We start from the raw sequence: 19,619 nt of genomic DNA, 5'->3' as shown, positions 1-19,619 counted from the left end.
CTCTGCCCCCCAGATGGGACCTGCATACCCCTCTGCCCCCGATGGTACACACATGCCACCTGGGATCAGAGCCATATGCCAATCTATCCCTTCCCAGATCAGTCCCACGAGCCCCTCTGCCATGGTGTTGGGATCACCCCCTCCCTGCAAGTCCCCCTGCCCTGGCCTCTGGGCTGCCCTGGATCACCCCCCGAGCCCGGCATCAGGGCGCACTCACCGTATTTGATCTGGGCGATGTCTCCCACCACCAGCTCGGCCACGGGGATCTGGATCTGCTGCCCGTTGCGGACGACGGCGAATTTCTGCTCCTGCTCGATGCGGCTCTGGAGCCCCCGGAACTGCTTCTCCTTGCTCCAGTCGTTGAAGGCCGTGACCAGCACCACACAGATGACGGAGAGCAGGATGGCCGCCCCCTCGATCCAGCCGGCCTCCGACTCGCCCTCGTCCTCCGCCCCCGCGGCCAGATTCCCACAGGCTGCGCCACACCACGGGGCAGGACCAGGGCGGAGCAGAAGGAGAGAGAGAGGGAATGGTACAGGAAGGAGGAGTTGGAGGTCAGGCCAGAGCCAAGGAAAGGGAACATGCATTGAGGCTGACAGACAGGGACAATGGAGGAGGAAGTCCCCCCAGAGGCCAGGTGGCATTAGGGTGGGGAGCCCCCAGCCAGGGGTGGGAAGGGTCTGCAGTGGGGGAAATGTGTCAGGGCGTGGGTGGGCTGATGGATGAGCACAGGGATGGGGCAGGGGATGGATGGGTGGCCGGATAGGTGGGCGGACCGCTGGCCGGACGGATGGATGGGTCAGTGGTTGGATGGACGGATGGATCAACGGACGGATGGGTGGGTCAGTGGTTGGATGGATGGATGGATCAACGGACGGATGGGTGGGTCAGTGGATGGACGGATGGATGGATGGGTCAGTGGTTGGATGGATGGATAGCTCAGCGGATGGACGGGTGGGTCAGTGGACAGATGGATGGATCAGTGGTTGGATGGACGGATGGATCAGTGGACTGATGGGTGGGTCAGTGGATGGACGGATGGATGGGTCAGTGGATGGATGGATGGATGGATGGATGGATGGATGGATGGATGGATGGATGGATGGATGGATGGATGGGTCAGTGGTTGGTTGGATGGACGGATGGATCAGTGGATGGATGGATCGGTCAGTGGATGGATGGATGGATGGATGGATGGATGGATGGATGGATGGGTCAGTGGTTGGATGGACGAATGGATCAGCGGACAGACGGGTGGGTCAGTGGATGGACAGATGGATCAGTGGTTGGATGGATGGATGGATGGATCAGCGGACGGACAGGTGGGTCAGTAGATGGACGGACGGATGGATGGATGGGTCAGTGGTTGGATGGACGAATGGATCAGCGGACAGACGGGTGGGTCAGTGGATGGACAGATGGATCAGTGGTTGGATGGATGGATGGATGGGTCAGTGGTTGGTTGGATGGACGGATGGATCAGTGGATGGATGGATCGGTCAGTGGATGGATGGATGGATGGATGGATGGATGGGTCAGTGGTTGGATGGACGAATGGATCAGCGGACAGACGGGTGGGTCAGTGGATGGACAGATGGATCAGTGGTTGGATGGATGGATGGATGGGTCAGTGGTTGGTTGGATGGACGGATGGATCAGTGGATGGATGGATCGGTCAGTGGATGGATGGATGGATGGATGGATGGATGGATGGGTCAGTGGTTGGATGGACGAATGGATCAGCGGACAGACGGGTGGGTCAGTGGATGGACGGATGGATGGGTCAGTGGATGGATGCATGGGTCAGTGGACAGACGGACGGGTGGATGGGTCAGTGGTTGGAAGGACGGATGGATCAGCAGACGGACAGGTGGGTCAGTAGACGGACGGACGGACGGATGGAGCAGATGGTGAAGCTGTTGGATGAACAGGTCAGCAGCCGAATGGATGGATCAGCAGATGAACGGATGCACTAATTGATGGAGGAGCAGACGGATAGATGGATGGGTCAGCAGATGGCCGGCCAGATGGATCAGTGGCCAACCAGATGGATGGAGGAGTAGCAGATGGACCGATGGGTCAGCGGATGGGTGGACGGGCAGGTCAGTGGATGGACGAGAAGCAGTTGGATGGATGGAGGGATGGATAGAGGAGTAGCAGAAAGACGGATAGATGGGTCAGTGGACAGACGGATGGATCAGTGGGTGGATGGACGGATGGATGGAGTAGCAGATGGATGGATGGACGGATCAGTGGATGGATGGATCGGTCAGTGGATGGATGGATGGATGGATGGATGGATGGGTCAGTGGTTGGATGGACGAATGGATCAGCGGACAGACGGGTGGGTCAGTGGATGGACAGATGGATCAGTGGTTGGATGGATGGATGGATGGATCAGCGGACGGACAGGTGGGTCAGTAGATGGACGGACGGATGGATGGATGGGTCAGTGGTTGGATGGACGAATGGATCAGCGGATGGACGGGTGGGTCAGTGGACAGATGGATGGATCAGTGGTTGGATGGACGGATGGATCAGTGGACTGATGGGTGGGTCAGTGGATGGACGGATGGATGGGTCAGTGGATGGATGGATGGATGGATGGATGGATGGATGGGTCAGTGGTTGGTTGGATGGACGGATGGATCAGTGGATGGATGGATCGGTCAGTGGATGGATGGATGGATGGATGGATGGATGGATGGATGGATGGATGGATGGGTCAGTGGTTGGATGGACGAATGGATCAGCGGACAGACGGGTGGGTCAGTGGATGGACAGATGGATCAGTGGTTGGATGGATGGATGGATGGGTCAGTGGTTGGTTGGATGGACGGATGGATCAGTGGATGGATGGATCGGTCAGTGGATGGATGGATGGATGGATGGATGGATGGGTCAGTGGTTGGATGGACGAATGGATCAGCGGACAGACGGGTGGGTCAGTGGATGGACAGATGGATCAGTGGTTGGATGGATGGATGGATGGATCAGCGGACGGACAGGTGGGTCAGTAGATGGACGGACGGATGGATGGATGGGTCAGTGGTTGGATGGACGAATGGATCAGCGGATGGACGGGTAGGCCAGTGGATGGACGGATGGATGGGTCAGTGGATGGATGCATGGGTCAGTGGACAGACGGACGGGTGGATGGGTCAGTGGTTGGAAGGACGGATGGATCAGCAGACGGACAGGTGGGTCAGTAGACGGACGGACGGACGGATGGAGCAGATGGTGAAGCTGTTGGATGAACAGGTCAGCAGCCGAATGGATGGATCAGCAGATGAACGGATGCACTAATTGATGGAGGAGCAGACGGATAGATGGATGGGTCAGCAGATGGCCGGCCAGATGGATCAGTGGCCAACCAGATGGATGGAGGAGTAGCAGATGGACCGATGGGTCAGCGGATGGGTGGACGGGCAGGTCAGTGGATGGACGAGAAGCAGTTGGATGGATGGAGGGATGGATAGAGGAGTAGCAGAAAGACGGATAGATGGGTCAGTGGACAGACGGATGGATCAGTGGGTGGATGGACGGATGGATGGAGTAGCAGATGGATGGATGGACGGATCAGTGGATGGATGGACGGACGGACGGATTAGTGACCATATGGATGGATGAATGGGTCAGTGGATGGATGGATGGATGGATGGACGGACGGAGTAGCCGATGGATGGATGGACGGATCAGTGGATGGATGGACGGACGGACGGATCAGTGATCATATGGATGGATGAATGGGTCAGTGGATGGATGGACGGACGGAGTAGCAGATGGATGGATGGAGGCGTAGCGGATGGACGGACCAGCAGGTGGACGGACAGATGGAGCAGTGGGTGGACAAGGGAGTAGCAGCAGACAGATGGATGAATGGGTCAGCAGATGGATGGACGGATGGATCAGAGGATGGATGGATGGAGGCGTAGTGGACGGATGGACTGGCGGGTGGATGGACGGACCAGTGGGTGGACAGGTAGGTCAGTGGATGGACGGATGAGGAGTACCAGATGGACGGATGGATAGGTCAGCGGGTTGATGGATGAACGGACCAGCGGGTGGATGGATGGAGGAGTAGAAGATGGACGGATGGACAGACCAGCAGGTGGATGGGTAGGTCAGTGGATGGACGGATGGAGGCGTACCAGAAGGACGGATGGATGGGTCAGCGGGTGGACGGACGGAGCAGCGGGTGGATGGATGGCCGGAGCAGCGGGTGGACGGACGGATAGAGCAGTGGGTGGACAAGGGAGTAGCAGCAGACGGATGTATGAATGGGTCAGCAGATGGGTGGATGGACGGATCAGCGGATGGATGGATAGAGGCATAGCGGATGGACGGGTCAGCGGGTGGATGGATGGACGGAGCAGCGGGTGGACGGGTAGGTCAGTGGATGGACGGATGGAGGCGTACCAGACGGACGGACGGAGCAGCGGGTGGATGGATGGACGGAGCAATGGGTGGACGGGTAGGTCAGTGGATGGACGGATGGAGGCGTACCAGACGGACGGATGGATGGGTCAGCGGGTGGATGGACGGACGGAGCAGCGGGTGGACGGACAGGTCAGTGGATGGACGGATGGAGGCGTACCAGACGGACGGAGCAGCGGGTGGACGGACAGGTCAGTGGATGGACGGATGGAGGCGTACCAGACGGACGGATGGATGGGTCAGCGGGTGGATGGATGGACGGAGCAGCGGGTGGACGGACAGGTCAGTGGATGGACGGATGGAGGCGTACCAGACGGACGGATGGATGGGTCAGCGGGTGGATGGATGGACGGAGCAGCGGGTGGACGGACAGGTCAGTGCATGGACGGATGGAGGCATACCAGAGGGACGGAGCAGCGGGTGGACGGACAGGTCAGTGGATGGACGGATGGAGGCGTACCAGACGGACGGATGGATGGGTCAGCGGGTGGATGGATGGACGGAGCAGCGGGTGGACGGACAGGTCAGTGGATGGACGGATGGAGGCGTACCAGACGGACGGAGCAGCGGGTGGACGGACAGGTCAGTGCATGGACGGATGGAGGCGTACCAGACGGACGGAGCAGCGGGTGGACGGACAGGTCAGTGCATGGACGGATGGAGGCGTACCAGACGGACGGAGCAGCGGGTGGACGGACAGGTCAGTGGATGGACGGATGGTGGCGTACCAGACGGACGGAGCAGCGGGTGGACGGACAGGTCAGTGGATGGACGGATGGAGGCGTACCAGACGGACAGATGGATGGGTCAGCGGGTGGAGGGATGGACGGAGCAGCGGGTGGACGGACAGGTCAGTGGATGGACGGATGGAGGCGTACCAGACGGATGGAGCAGCGGGTGGAGGGACAGGTCAGTGGATGGACGGATGGAGGCGTACCAGACGGATGGAGCAGCGGGTGGAGGGACAGGTCAGTGCATGGACGGATGGAGGCGTACCAGACGGACGGAGCAGCGGGTGGACGGACAGGTCAGTGGATGGACGGATGGAGGCGTACCGGATGGATGGGTCAGCGGGTGGAGGGATGGACGGAGCAGCGGGTGGACGGACAGGTCAGTGGATGGACGGATGGAGGCGTACCAGACGGATGGAGCAGCGGGTGGACGGACAGGTCAGTGGATGGACGGATGGAGGCGTACCAGACGGACAGATGGATGGGTCAGCGGGTGGAGGGATGGACGGAGCAGCGGGTGGAGGGACAGGTCAGTGGATGGACGGATGGAGGCGTACCAGACGGACGGATGGATGGGTCAGCGGGTGGAGGGATGGACGGAGCAGCGGGTGGAGGGACAGGTCAGTGGATGGACGGATGGAGGCGTACCAGACGGACGGATGGATGGGTCAGCGGGTGGATGGATGGACGGAGCAGCGGGTGGACGGACAGGTCAGTGGATGGACGGATGGAGGCGTACCAGGCGGACGGAGCAGTGGGTGGACGGACAGGTCAGTGAATGGACGGATGGAGGCGTACCAGACGGACGGATGGATGGGTCAGCGGGTGGATGGACGGACGGAGCAGCGGGTGGATGGATGGACGGAGCAGCGGGTGGACGGACAGGTCAGTGGATGGACGGATGGAGGCGTACCAGACGGACGGAGCAGCGGGTGGACGGACAGGTCAGTGGATGGACGGATGGAGGCGTACCAGACGGACGGAGCAGCGGGTGGACGGACAGGTCAGTGGATGGACGGATGGAGGCGTACCAGATGGACAGATGGATGGGTCAGCGGGTGGAGGGATGGACGGAACAGCGGGTGGACGGACAGGTCAGTGGATGGACGGATGGAGGCGTACCAGACGGACGGAGCAGCGGGTGGAGGGACAGGTCAGTGCATGGACGGATGGAGGCGTACCAGACGGACAGATGGATGGGTCAGCGGGTGGAGGGATGGACGGAGCAGCGGGTGGACAGACAGGTCAGTGGATGGACGGATGGAGGCGTACCAGACGGACGGAGCAGCGGGTGGACGGACAGGTCAGTGGATGGATGGATGGAGGCGTACCAGACGGACGGAGCAGCGGGTGGACGGACAGGTCAGTGGATGGACGGATGGTGGCGTACCAGACGGACGGAGCAGCGGGTGGACGGACAGGTCAGTGGATGGACGGATGGAGGCGTACCAGACGGACAGATGGATGGGTCAGCGGGTGGAGGGATGGACGGAGCAGCGGGTGGACGGACAGGTCAGTGGATGGACGGATGGAGGCGTACCAGACGGATGGAGCAGCGGGTGGAGGGACAGGTCAGTGGATGGACGGATGGAGGCGTACCAGACGGATGGAGCAGCGGGTGGAGGGACAGGTCAGTGCATGGACGGATGGAGGCGTACCAGACGGACGGAGCAGCGGGTGGACGGACAGGTCAGTGGATGGACGGATGGAGGCGTACCGGATGGATGGGTCAGCGGGTGGAGGGATGGACGGAGCAGCGGGTGGACGGACAGGTCAGTGGATGGACGGATGGAGGCGTACCAGACGGATGGAGCAGCGGGTGGACGGACAGGTCAGTGGATGGACGGATGGAGGCGTACCAGACGGACAGATGGATGGGTCAGCGGGTGGAGGGATGGACGGAGCAGCGGGTGGAGGGACAGGTCAGTGGATGGACGGATGGAGGCGTACCAGACGGACGGATGGATGGGTCAGCGGGTGGAGGGATGGACGGAGCAGCGGGTGGACGGACAGGTCAGTGGATGGACGGATGGAGGCGTACCAGACGGATGGAGCAGCGGGTGGAGGGACAGGTCAGTGGATGGACGGATGGAGGCGTACCAGACGGACGGATGGATGGGTCAGCGGGTGGATGGATGGACGGAGCAGCGGGTGGACGGACAGGTCAGTGGATGGACGGATGGAGGCGTACCAGGCGGACGGAGCAGTGGGTGGACGGACAGGTCAGTGGATGGACGGATGGAGGCGTACCAGACGGACGGATGGATGGGTCAGCGGGTGGATGGATGGACGGAGCAGCGGGTGGACGGACAGGTCAGTGGATGGACGGATGGAGGCGTACCAGGCGGACGGAGCAGTGGGTGGACGGACAGGTCAGTGAATGGACGGATGGAGGCGTACCAGACGGACGGATGGATGGGTCAGCGGGTGGATGGACGGACGGAGCAGCGGGTGGACGGACAGGTCAGTGGATGGACGGATGGAGGCGTACCAGACGGACGGAGCAGCGGGTGGACGGACAGGTCAGTGGATGGACGGATGGAGGCGTACCAGACGGACGGAGCAGCGGGTGGACGGACAGGTCAGTGCATGGACGGATGGAGGCATACCAGACGGACGGACGGACGGAGCAGCGGAGGAACGGTCATGTCTCCCTCATCTCGCCTTGCAGCCCCGTGACCCAGCCACACCTGAGCTACCTCCCAGGTGTGGAAAACGCCCCCCGCCCGCCTCCTTCCTTCCCCACACCGAGCTGCTGACCCTGGGATCTGGCCCCACGGAGACGGCCCCGCCCCATCTCAGGGGGGGGGGGACGCCCCAGGCTCTGGGAGCCCCCCAGGCAAGGACTGACCTTCGGTCTCCTCTCCCGGTGGGGCGTAGAAGGACAGCCCCAGGGAGATGATGGCTGCGATCTCCAGGATGATCAGGGTCACGTCCTGCAGAGCCTCCCACACCAGCTGCAGGAAGGTCTTGGGCTGCTTGGGCGGGATGAAGTTCTGGCCGTAGATCTGCCGCCGCTTCTCCAGGTCGGCCGCATTGTCTGACAAGCCTGAGCAGGGGCAGAGAGAGGGAGGATGTAGGTGGAGCCCAGATGCCTAGGTTCTCTCCTCGGTTCTGGGAGGGGAGCGGGGGCTAGTGGTTAGAGCAGGGGGGCTAGAAGCCAGGACTCCTGGGTTCTCTCCTCAGCTCTGGGAGGGGAGGGGGGCTGGTGGGGTACAGCGGGGGGGCTGGGAGCCAGGACTCCTGGGTTCTCTCCCCGGCTCTGGGAGGGGAGCGGGGACTAGTGGTTAGAGCGGGGGGCTGGGAGCCCGGACGCCTGGGTTCTCTCCCCAGCTCTGGGAGGGGAGCGGGGGCTGGTGGTTAGAGCAGGGGGGCTGGGAGCCAGGACTCTGGTGTATTTCGCTGCGGGTCCCAGAGCCAGGTCAGTGTGGTGGAGAATTTGCCGATGGTCCCTGGGCTGCGGCTGCTCCCTGGGACTGGTGACATTTTAAATATTTAACGAGCTGGCAGGTGAGAGCGGGCGGAGGGGGGGGCAGGGCCACCCAGGGGCCTTTGATCACCCAGGGGGTCGGATCCTGTCCTGGGCAGCTGGGCCCCCACCCCCCTTTGAAATGAATGAACCACACAGGGGCACGGGGCTGCACAGATGTCACAGAGCGAACCCAGGAGTCCCGGCTCCCAGCCCCCCCTCCCGGAGCCGGGCAGAGAACCCAGGCGTCCTGTCTCACATCCATCGCTCTGGTCTCAGGAAATTCACCCTGAACTAAGACCAGCAGCAGTTTGGTTCTGCTCGTTCCCGGGAGCTGCAGCCCCCGACCCCTGTTAGGTGGTTGCAATTATGTCCTGTAGGGGGCGCTCCACCCTGGCAGGCGGGACCAGGCCCGGGGGGCTGGGGGCACCGTGGGGCAGGGAGTGGGGCGGGGGGCTGGGTGGGGGGCGCTCCCTCCTGGCAGGCGGGACCAGGCCCGGGGGGCTGAGGACACCGTGGGGCAGGGAGTGGGGCGGGGGGCTGGGTGGGGGGCGCTCCCCCCTGGCAGGCGGGACCAGGCCCGGGGGGCTGGGGGCACCGTGGGGCAGGGAGTGGGGCGGGGGGCTGGGTGGGGGGTGCTCCCTCCTGGCAGGCGGGACCAGGCCCGGGGGGCTGGGGGCACCGTGGGGCAGGGAGTGGGGCGGGGGGCTGGGTGGGGGGCGCTCCCCCCTGGCAGGCGGGACCAGGCTCGGGGGGGCGGGGGGCACCGTGGGGCAGGGAGTGGGGCGGGGGGCTGGGTGGGGGGCGCTCCCCCCTGGCAGGCGGGACCAGGCTCGGGGGGGCGGGGGGCACCGTGGGGCAGGGAGTGGGGCGGGGGGCGATCTCCCCTGGCAGGTGGGACCAGGCTCGGGGGGGCAGGGGGCGGGGGGCACCGTGGGGCAGGGGGGGGCTGGGGCAGATCTCTCAGCTCTGTGCGGGGGGGTCCCCAGCCCGGCAAGTCGCTGCCGCAGCCCGAAGGGCGAGTCAAGGGGAACCCGCCGCAGGAGCCGACGCTGCAGCTCTGCTCGGAGAGACCCCCCCGGCCAGCCCCCCCCAGCTCCGCCCCCCCGGCTCCGTCCCCGCCCCGCCCAGCTCCGCCCCCCCCATGGCCAGCCCCCCCCCAGCTCCGCCCCCCGGCTCCGTCCCCGCCCCGCCCAGCTCCGCCCCCCCCATGGCCAGCCCCCCCCCAGCTCCGCCCCCCGGCTCCGTCCCCGCCCAGCTCCGCCCCCGCCCCCACGGCCAGCCCCCCCCCAGCTCCGCCCCCCGGCTCCGTCCCCGCCCCGGCCAGCTCCGCCCCGCCCCCCACGGCCAGCCCCCCCCCAGCTCCGCCCCCCCGGCTCCGTCCCCGCCCCGCCCAGCTCCGCCCCCCCCCCATGGCCAGACCCCCCCCCAGCTCCGCCCCCCCGGCTCCGTCCCCGCCCAGCTCCGCCCCCGCCCCCCCGGGCCAGCCCCCCCCCAGCTCCGCCCCCCCGGCTCCGTCCCCGCCCCGCCCAGCTCCGCCCCCCCCCATGGCCAGCCCCCCCCCAGCTCCGCCCCCCCGGCTCCGTCCCCGCCCCGCCCAGCTCCGCCCCCCCCCATGGCCAGCCCCCCCCCAGCTCCGCCCCCCCGGCTCCGTCCCCGCCCCGCCCAGCTCCGCCCCCCCCCATGGCCAGCCCCCCCCCAGCTCCGCCCCCCGGCTCCGTCCCCGCCCAGCTCCGCCCCCGCCAGCCCTGTCCCCCCCCGCCCCCCCAGCTCCTTCCCCCCCGGGCCAGCCCCCCCCCAGCTCCGCCCCCCCGGCTCCGTCCCCGCCCCGCCCAGCTCCGCCCCCCCCCACGGCCAGCCCCCCCCCAGCTCCGCCCCCCCGGCTCCGTCCCCGCCCCGCCCAGCTCCGCCCCCCCCCATGGCCAGCCCCCCCCAGCTCCGCCCCCCGGCTCCGTCCCCGCCCAGCTCCGCCCCCCCAGGGCCAGCCCCCCCCCCCCCGGCTCCTTCCCCGCCCCCCCGGGGCGAGCCCCCTCCCAGCTCCGCCCCCGCCCCCACGGCCAGCCCCCCCCCAGCTCCGCCCCCCGGCTCCGTCCCCGCCCAGCTCCGCCCCCCCATGGCCAGCCCCCCCCAGCTCCGCCCCCCCCGGCTCCGTCCCCGCCCCGCCCAGCTCCGCCCGCCCCCACGGCCAGCCCCCCCCCAGCTCCGCCCCCCGGCTCCGCCCCCGCCCCCGCCCCCTCCCCCACACTTCTCCAAGGGCTGGAGCCACCTGCGGAACCTTAAAGAATCCTCATTAGAAGGGGGAGAGAACCCAGGAGTCCGGGCTCCCAGCCCCCCCCCCGGGGGCGTGTCTCAGCCAGGGGTCCCCGGATAAAACACCTGGGGTGCCAAATATTAACCCTTTGAAGAAGACCCAATGTCAGGACTCCTGGGTTCTCTCCCCGACTCTGGGAGGGGAGTGGGGGCTGGTGGTTAGAGCAGGGGGGGCTGGGAGCCAGGACTCCTGGGTTCTCTCCCCGGCTCTGGGAGGGGAGTGGGGGCTGGTGGGTTAGAGCGGGGGGGGGCTGGGAGCCAGGACTCCTGGGTTCTCTCCCCGGCTCTGGGAGGGGAGTGGGGGCTGGTGGGTTAGAGCAGGGGGGGCTGGGAGCCAGGACTCCTGGGTTCTCTCCCCGGCTCTGGGAGGGGAGTGGGGGCTGGTGGTTAGAGGAGGGGGGGCTGGGAGCCAGGACTCCTGGGTTCTCTCCCCGGCTCTGGGAGGGGAGCGGGGGCTGGTGGGTTAGAGCAGGGGGGCTGGGAGCCGGGACTCCTGGGTTCTCCCAGAGCTGGGGAGAGGGGAGTGGGGGCTGGTGGTTAGAGCAGGGGGGGCTGGGAGCCAGGACTCCTGGGTTCTCTCCCCGGCTCTGGGAGGGGAGTGGGGGCTGGTGGTTAGAGGAGGGGGGGCTGGGAGCCAGGACTCCTGGGTTCTCTCCCCGGCTCTGGGAGGGGAGTGGGGGCTGGTGGGTTAGAGCGGGTGGGCTGGGAGCCAGGACTCCTGGGTTCTCTCCCCGACTCTGGGAGGGGAGTGGGGGCTGGTGGTTAGAGCAGGGGGGGCTGGGAGCCAGGACTCCTGGGTTCTCTCCCCGGCTCTGGGAGGGGAGTGGGGGCTGGTGGTTAGAGCAGGGGGGGCTGGGAGCCAGGACTCCTGGGTTCTCTCCCCGGCTCTGGGAGGGGAGTGGGGGCTGGTGGGTTAGAGCGGGGGGGGGCTGGGAGCCAGGACTCCTGGGTTCTCTCCCCGGCTCTGGGAGGGGAGTGGGGGCTGGTGGGTTAGAGCAGGGGGGGCTGGGAGCCAGGACTCCTGGGTTCTCTCCCCGGCTCTGGGAGGGGAGTGGGGGCTGGTGGTTAGAGGAGGGGGGGCTGGGAGCCAGGACTCCTGGGTTCTCTCCCCGGCTCTGGGAGGGGAGCGGGGGCTGGTGGGTTAGAGCAGGGGGGCTGGGAGCCGGGACTCCTGGGTTCTCCCAGAGCTGGGGAGAGGGGAGTGGGGGCTGGTGGTTAGAGCAGGGGGGGCTGGGAGCCAGGACTCCTGGGTTCTCTCCCCGGCTCTGGGAGGGGAGTGGGGGCTGGTGGTTAGAGCAGGGGGGGCTGGGAGCCAGGACTCCTGGGTTCTCTCCCAGCTCTGGGAGGGGAGTGGGGGCTGGTGGTTAGAGCAGGGGGGGCTGGGAGCCAGGACTCCTGGGTTCTCTCCCAGCTCTGGGAGGGGAGTGGGGGCTGGTGGGTTAGAGCGGGGGGGGGCTGGGAGCCAGGACTCCTGGGTTCTCTCCCCGGCTCTGGGAGGGGAGTGGGGGCTGGTGGGTTAGAGCAGGGGGGGCTGGGAGCCAGGACTCCTGGGTTCTCTCCCCGGCTCTGGGAGGGGAGTGGGGGCTGGTGGTTAGAGGAGGGGGGGCTGGGAGCCAGGACTCCTGGGTTCTCTCCCCGGCTCTGGGAGGGGAGCGGGGGCTGGTGGGTTAGAGCAGGGGGGCTGGGAGCCAGGACTCCTGGGTTCTCTCCCCGGCTCTGGGAGGGAAGTGGGGGCTGGTGGTTAGAGCAGGGGGGGCTGGGAGCCAGGACTCCTGGGTTCTCTGCCCGGCTCTGGGAGGGAAGTGGGGGCTGGTGGTTAGAGCAGGGGGGGCTGGGAGCCCGGACTCCTGGGTTCTCTCCCCGGCTCTGGGAGGGGAGTGGGGGCTGGTGGTTAGAGCAGGGGGGGCTGGGAGCCAGGACTCCTGGGTTCCATCCCCGGCTCTGGGAGGGGAGTGGGGGCTGGTGGGTTAGAGCGGGGGGGGGCTGGGAGCCCGGACTCCTGGGTTCTCTCCCCGGCTCTGGGAGGGGAGTGGGGGCTGGTGGGTTAGAGCGGGGGGGGGCTGGGAGCCCGGACTCCTGGGTTCTCTCCCCGGCTCTGGGAGGGAAGTGGGGACTGGTGGTTAGAGCAGGGGGGGCTGGGAGCCCGGACTCCTGGGTTCTCTCCCCGGCTCTGGGAGGGGAGTGGGGGCTAGTGGGTTAGAGCGGGGGGGGGGCTGGGAGCCAGGACTCCTGGGTTCTCTCCCCGGCTCTGGGAGGGGAGTGGGGGCTGGTGGTTAGAGGGGGGGGGAGGCTGGGAGCCAGGACTCCTGGGTTCTCTCCCTGGCTCTGGGAGGGGAGTGGGGGCTGGTGGTTAGAGCAGGGGGGGCTGGGAGCCAGGACTCCTGGGTTCTCTCCCCGGCTCTGGGAGGGGAGTGGGGGCTGGTGGGTTAGAGCAGGGGGGCTGGGAGCCAGGACTCCTGGGTTCTCTGCCCGGCTCTGGGAGGGAAGTGGGGGCTGGTGGTTAGAGCAGGGGGGGCTGGGAGCCCGGACTCCTGGGTTCTCTCCCCGGCTCTGGGAGGGGAGTGGGGGCTGGTGGTTAGAGCAGGGGGGGCTGGGAGCCAGGACTCCTGGGTTCTCTCCCCGGCTCTGGGAGGGGAGTGGGGGCTGGTGGGTTAGAGCGGGGGGGGGGGGCTGGGAGCCAGGACTCCTGGGTTCTCTCCCTGGCTCTGGGAGGGGAGTGGGGGCTGGTGTTTAGAGCAGGGGGGGCTGGGAGCCAGGACTCCTGGGTTCTCTCCCCGGCTCTGGGAGGGGAGTGGGGGCTGGTGGGTTAGAGCGGGGGGGGGGGGCTGGGAGCCAGGACTCCTGGGTTCTCTCCCCGGCTCTGGGAGGGGAGTGGGGGCTGGTGGTTAGAGCAGGGGGGCTGGGAGCCAGGACTCCTGGGTTCTCTCCCCGGCTCTGGGAGGGGAGTGGGGGCTGGTGGGTTAGAGCAGGGGGGCTGGGAGCCAGGACTCCTGGGTTCTCTGCCCGGCTCTGGGAGGGAAGTGGGGGCTGGTGGTTAGAGCAGGGGGGGCTGGGAGCCCGGACTCCTGGGTTCTCTCCCCGGCTCTGGGAGGGAAGTGGGGGCTGGTGGATTACAGCAGGGGGGGGCTGGGAGCCCGACTCCTGGGTTCTCTCCCCGGCTCTGGGAGGGGAGTGGGGGCTGGTGGGTTAGAGCGGGGCGGCGGGGCTGGGAGCCAGGACGCCTGGGTTCTCTGCCCGGCTCTGGGAGGGGAGTGGGGGCTGGTGGTTAGAGCAGGGGGGGCTGGGAGCCCGGACTCCTGGGTTCTCTCCCCGGCTCTGGGAGGGGAGTGGGGGCTGGTGGGTTAGAGCGGGGGGGGGCTGGGAGCCAGGACTCCTGGGTTCTCTCCCCGGCTTTGGGAGGGAAGTGGGGACTGGTGGTTAGAGCAGGGGGGGCTGGGAGCCCGGACTCCTGGGTTCTCTCCCCGGCTCTGGGAGGGGAGTGGGGGCTAGTGGGTTAGAGCGGGGGGGGGCTGGGAGCCAGGACTCCTGGGTTCTCTCCCCGGCTCTGGGAGGGAAGTGGGGGCTGGTGGTTAGAGCAGGGGGGGCTGGGAGCCAGGACTCCTGGGTTCTCTCCCCGGCTCTGGGAGGGGAGTGGGGGCTGGTGGTTAGAGCAGGGGGGCTGGGAGCCAGGACTCCTGGGTTCTCTCCCCGGCTCTGGGAGGGGAGTGGGGGCTGGTGGTTAGAGGGGGGGGGAGGCTGGGAGCCAGGACTCCTGGGTTCTCTCCCTGGCTCTGGGAGGGGAGTGGGGGCTGGTGGTTAGAGCAGGGGGGGCTGGGAGCCAGGACTCCTGGGTTCTCTCCCCGGCTCTGGGAGGGGAGTGGGGGCTGGTGGGTTAGAGCAGGGGGGCTGGGAGCCAGGACTCCTGGGTTCTCTGCCCGGCTCTGGGAGGGAAGTGGGGGCTGGTGGTTAGAGCAGGGGGGGCTGGGAGCCCGGACTCCTGGGTTCTCTCCCCGGCTCTGGGAGGGGAGTGGGGGCTGGTGGTTAGAGCAGGGGGGGCTGGGAGCCAGGACTCCTGGGTTCTCTCCCCGGCTCTGGGAGGGGAGTGGGGGCTGGTGGGTTAGAGCGGGGGGGGGGGCTGGGAGCCAGGACTCCTGGGTTCTCTCCCCGGCTCTGGGAGGGGAGTGGGGGCTGGTGTTTAGAGCAGGGGGGGCTGGGAGCCAGGACTCCTGGGTTCTCTCCCCGGCTCTGGGAGGGGAGTGGGGGCTGGTGGGTTAGAGCGGGGGGGGGGGGGCTGGGAGCCAGGACTCCTGGGTTCTCTCCCCGGCTCTGGGAGGGGAGTGGGGGCTGGTGGTTAGAGCAGGGGGGCTGGGAGCCAGGACTCCTGGGTTCTCTCCCCGGCTCTGGGAGGGGAGTGGGGGCTGGTGGGTTAGAGCAGGGGGGCTGGGAGCCAGGACTCCTGGGTTCTCTGCCCGGCTCTGGGAGGGAAGTGGGGGCTGGTGGTTAGAGCAGGGGGGGCTGGGAGCCCGGACTCCTGGGTTCTCTCCCCGGCTCTGGGAGGGGAGTGGGGGCTGGTGGGTTAGAGCGGGGGGGGGCTGGGAGCCAGGACTCCTGGGTTCTCTCCCCGGCTCTGGGAGGGAAGTGGGGGCTGGTGGTTAGAGCAGGGGGGGCTGGGAGCCAGGACTCCTGGGTTCTCTCCCCGGCTCTGGGAGGGAAGTGGGGGGCTGGTGGTTAGAGCAGGGGGGGCTGGGAGCCCGGACTCCTGGGTTCTCTCCCCAGCTCTGGGAGGGAAGTGGGGGCTGGTGGGTTAGAGCAGGGGGGGCTGGGAGCCCGGACTCCTGGGTTCTCTCCCCGGCTCTGGGAGGGGAGTGAGGGCTGGGGGGTTAGAGCAGGGGGGGCTGGGAGCCCGGACTCCTGGGTTCTCTCCCCGGCTCTGGGAGGGGAGTGGGGGCTGGTGGGTTAGAGCGGGGGGGGGGGGCTGGGAGCCAGGACTCCTGGGTTCTCTCCCCGGCTCTGGGAGGGGAGTGGGGGCTGGTGGTTAGAGCAGGGGGGCTGGGAGCCAGGACTCCTGGGTTCTCTCCCCGGCTCTGGGAGGGAAGTGGGGGCTGGTGGTTAGAGCAGGGGGGGCTGGGAGCCCGGACTCCTGGGTTCTCTCCCCAGCTCTGGGAGGGAAGTGGGGGCTGGTGGGTTAGAGCAGGGGGGGCTGGGAGCCCGGACTCCTGGGTTCTCTCCCCGGCTCTGGGAGGGGAGTGAGGGCTGGGGGGTTAGAGCAGGGGGGGCTGGGAGCCCGGACTCCTGGGTTCTCTCCCCGGCTCTGGGAGGGGAGTGGGGGCTGGTGGGTTAGAGCGGGGGGGGGGGGGCTGGGAGCCAGGACTCCTGGGTTCTCTCCCCGGCTCTGGGAGGGGAGTGGGGGCTGGTGGTTAGAGCAGGGGGGCTGGGAGCCAGGACTCCTGGGTTCTCTCCCCGGCTCTGGGAGGGGAGTGGGGGCTGGTGGTTAGAGCAGGGGGGCTGGGAGCCAGGACTCCTGGGTTCTCTGCCCGGCTCTGGGAGGGAAGTGGGGGCTGGTGGTTAGAGCAGGGGGGGCTGGGAGCCCGGACTCCTGGGTTCTCTCCCCGGCTCTGGGAGGGGAGTGGGGGCTGGTGGGTTAGAGCGGGGGGGGGCTGGGAGCCAGGACTCCTGGGTTCTCTCCCCGGCTCTGGGAGGGAAGTGGGGGCTGGTGGTTAGAGCAGGGGGGGCTGGGAGCCAGGACTCCTGGGTTCTCTCCCCGGCTCTGGGAGGGAAGTGGGGGCTGGTGGTTAGAGCAGGGGGGGCTGGGAGCCCGGACTCCTGGGTTCTCTCCCCAGCTCTGGGAGGGAAGTGGGGGCTGGTGGGTTAGAGCAGGGGGGGCTGGGAGCCCGGACTCCTGGGTTCTCTCCCCGGCTCTGGGAGGGGAGTGAGGGCTGGGGGGTTAGAGCAGGGGGGGCTGGGAGCCCGGACTCCTGGGTTCTCTCCCCGGCTCTGGGAGGGGAGTGGGGGGCTGGTGGTTAGAGCAGGGGGGCTGGGAGCCAGGACTCCTGGGTTCTCTGCCCGGCTCTGGGAGGGAAGTGGGGGCTGGTGGTTAGAGCAGGGGGGGCTGGGAGCCCGGACTCCTGGGTTCTCTCCCCGGCTCTGGGAGGGGAGTGGGGGCTGGTGGGTTAGAGCGGGGGGGGGGCTGGGAGCCAGGACTCCTGGGTTCTCTCCCCGGCTCTGGGAGGGGAGTGGGGGGCTGGTGCTTAGAGCAGGGGGGCTGGGAGCCAGGACTCCTGGGTTCTCTCCCCGGCTCTGGGAGGGGAGTGGGGGCTGGTGGTTAGAGCAGGGGGGCTGGGAGCCAGGACTCCTGGGTTCTCTGCCCGGCTCTGGGAGGGAAGTGGGGGCTGGTGGTTAGAGCAGGGGGGGCTGGGAGCCCGGACTCCTGGGTTCTCTCCCCGGCTCTGGGAGGGGAGTGGGGGCTGGTGGGTTAGAGCGGGGGGGGGCTGGGAGCCAGGACTCCTGGGTTCTCTCCCCGGCTCTGGGAGGGAAGTGGGGGCTGGTGGTTAGAGCAGGGGGGGCTGGGAGCCAGGACTCCTGGGTTCTCTCCCCGGCTCTGGGAGGGAAGTGGGGGCTGGTGGTTAGAGCAGGGGGGGCTGGGAGCCCGGACTCCTGGGTTCTCTCCCCAGCTCTGGGAGGGAAGTGGGGGCTGGTGGGTTAGAGCAGGGGGGGCTGGGAGCCCGGACTCCTGGGTTCTCTCCCCGGCTCTGGGAGGGGAGTGAGGGCTGGGGGGTTAGAGCAGGGGGGGCTGGGAGCCCGGACTCCTGGGTTCTCTCCCCGGCTCTGGGAGGGGAGTGGGGGCTGGTGGTTAGAGCAGGGGGGCTGGGAGCCAGGACTCCTGGGTTCTCTGCCCGGCTCTGGGAGGGAAGTGGGGGCTGGTGGTTAGAGCAGGGGGGGCTGGGAGCCCGGACTCCTGGGTTCTCTCCCCGGCTCTGGGAGGGGAGTGGGGGCTGGTGGGTTAGAGCGGGGGGGGGCTGGGAGCCAGGACTCCTGGGTTCTCTCCCCGGCTCTGGGAGGGAAGTGGGGGCTGGTGGTTAGAGCAGGGGGGGCTGGGAGCCAGGACTCCTGGGTTCTCTCCCCGGCTCTGGGAGGGAAGTGGGGGCTGGTGGTTAGAGCAGGGGGGGCTGGGAGCCCGGACTCCTGGGTTCTCTCCCCAGCTCTGGGAGGGAAGTGGGGGCTGGTGGGTTAGAGCAGGGGGGGCTGGGAGCCCGGACTCCTGGGTTCTCTCCCCGGCTCTGGGAGGGGAGTGAGGGCTGGGGGGTTAGAGCAGGGGGGGCTGGGAGCCCGGACTCCTGGGTTCTCTCCCCAGCTCTGGGAGGGGAGTGGGGGCTGGTGGGTTAGAGCAGGGGGGGGCTGGGAGCCCGGACTCCTGGGTTCTCTCCCTGGCTCTGGGAGGGGAGTGGGGTCTGGTGGTTAGAGCAGGGGGCTCGGACCCCGGACTCCTGGGTTCTCCCCCCCACACGCGCCATGGACGGAGGAGCCGGTACCTTCAGTTGGGGAGGTCTTGAGCCGGCGGCAGAGCCCGCTGATGTCGCTGTAGCCATCCTGGATCTTCTGCAAGGCCTCAGCCCCGCGCAGCTCCATGAGGCCCCGCAGCTCGGGCAGGGTGCAGCCCAGGCCGCCCGCATGGTTCAGCTCCCGCCGCTGGCTCTTGGGGTAGAAATCCACCGCGCTGTTCGCCAGGTCGCCCATGGCGGTGGGCGGGAGCTGGGCCTGGCGCTGGGGTGGCGGGAGGGGCGGATGGGGAAGCCTGCACAGGAGCAGAGGAAGGAGTGAGGGAGGAGAGTGTGCCGGCACTAGGGGGCGCTCTCTCTCCCCTGGCAGTCAGGGCCGGGCAGTGGGAGGTTGCGGGGGGCAGGGTGGGGGGCTGGGCAGGGGGTGCTGTCCCCCCAGAAGTCACACCCCCTCCCTCACTCACCGGTCAGCGCCTGCTCTGTGCCAGCGTCTCCATCCTCCAAAGCGGGGTCCCCCCTAGCAGCCGTGGCCGGCGGGCAGAGCGCGGCCAAGGGGCCAATCCATGGACAAGGCTGGGCCGGTCAGTATGGGGGGACCCTGGTCAGAGCCTGGCAGCAGCTTGCCCCCGACCGCTCTGGGGGCACCTGGGGGAGTCACATGGAGAGGAGTGTCATGGTGTGTGTCAGAATTGGGGAAAGCCCCCTCTAGTACCCTCGTCTGTCCACCATCCCCATGAGTATCCACCCACCCAGCGGCACCCCATCCAGCCCCCACCCAACAGCCCCCCACCCAACAGCATCACCTTCACCCATCCACCCACCCATCCACCCAATAGCACCTTCACCCACCCACCAAACCATCCACCCAACCCAACAGCACCTTCACCCACCCACCAAACCATCCACCCAACCCATTAGCACCTTCACCCACCCACCAACCCATCCACCCAACCCAATAGCACCTTCATCCACCCACCAAACCATCCACCCAACCCAACAGCACCTTCACCCACCCACCAACCCATCCACCCAACAACACTTTCCCCCACCCACCAACCCATCCACCCAACCCAACAGCACCTTCACCCACCCACCGACCCATTCTCCCAACCCAACAGCACCTTCACCCACCCACCAACCCATCCTCCCAACAACACCTTCACCCACCCACCAACCCATCCACCCAACCCAACAGCA

General features: G+C 67.6%; 1 protein-coding gene across 13 annotated transcripts in view; it reads right to left on the bottom strand.

Annotated features, from left to right (window-relative positions):
* Positions 1-18,660, bottom strand: part of ATP2B3 (ATPase plasma membrane Ca2+ transporting 3) — a 42,053-nt gene extending 23,393 nt beyond the window's left edge. For 9 of the 13 annotated variants that reach the window (XM_065423138.1, XM_065423139.1, XM_065423141.1 and 6 more), the window contains exons 1-3: positions 18,456-18,660; positions 8,020-8,217; positions 218-475 (exon numbers count right to left, since the gene is read on the bottom strand). In XM_065423138.1, the coding sequence (XP_065279210.1) occupies positions 218-475; positions 8,020-8,217; positions 18,456-18,660 (661 nt within the window). The remainder of the gene's footprint in view (positions 1-217; positions 476-8,019; positions 8,218-18,455) is intronic. The other 4 variants (XM_065423149.1, XM_065423151.1, XM_065423146.1 and 1 more) reach the window with 3 other exon arrangements.
* Between the last annotated feature and the right edge of the window lie 959 nt (positions 18,661-19,619).

Source organism: Emys orbicularis (assembly GCF_028017835.1).
Source record: "Emys orbicularis isolate rEmyOrb1 chromosome 21 unlocalized genomic scaffold, rEmyOrb1.hap1 SUPER_21_unloc_7, whole genome shotgun sequence".
Taxonomy (NCBI): domain Eukaryota; kingdom Metazoa; phylum Chordata; order Testudines; family Emydidae; genus Emys; species Emys orbicularis.
The sequence above is the reverse complement of the archived record's forward strand: the minus strand, read 5'-3'. Positions and strand labels throughout refer to the sequence as shown.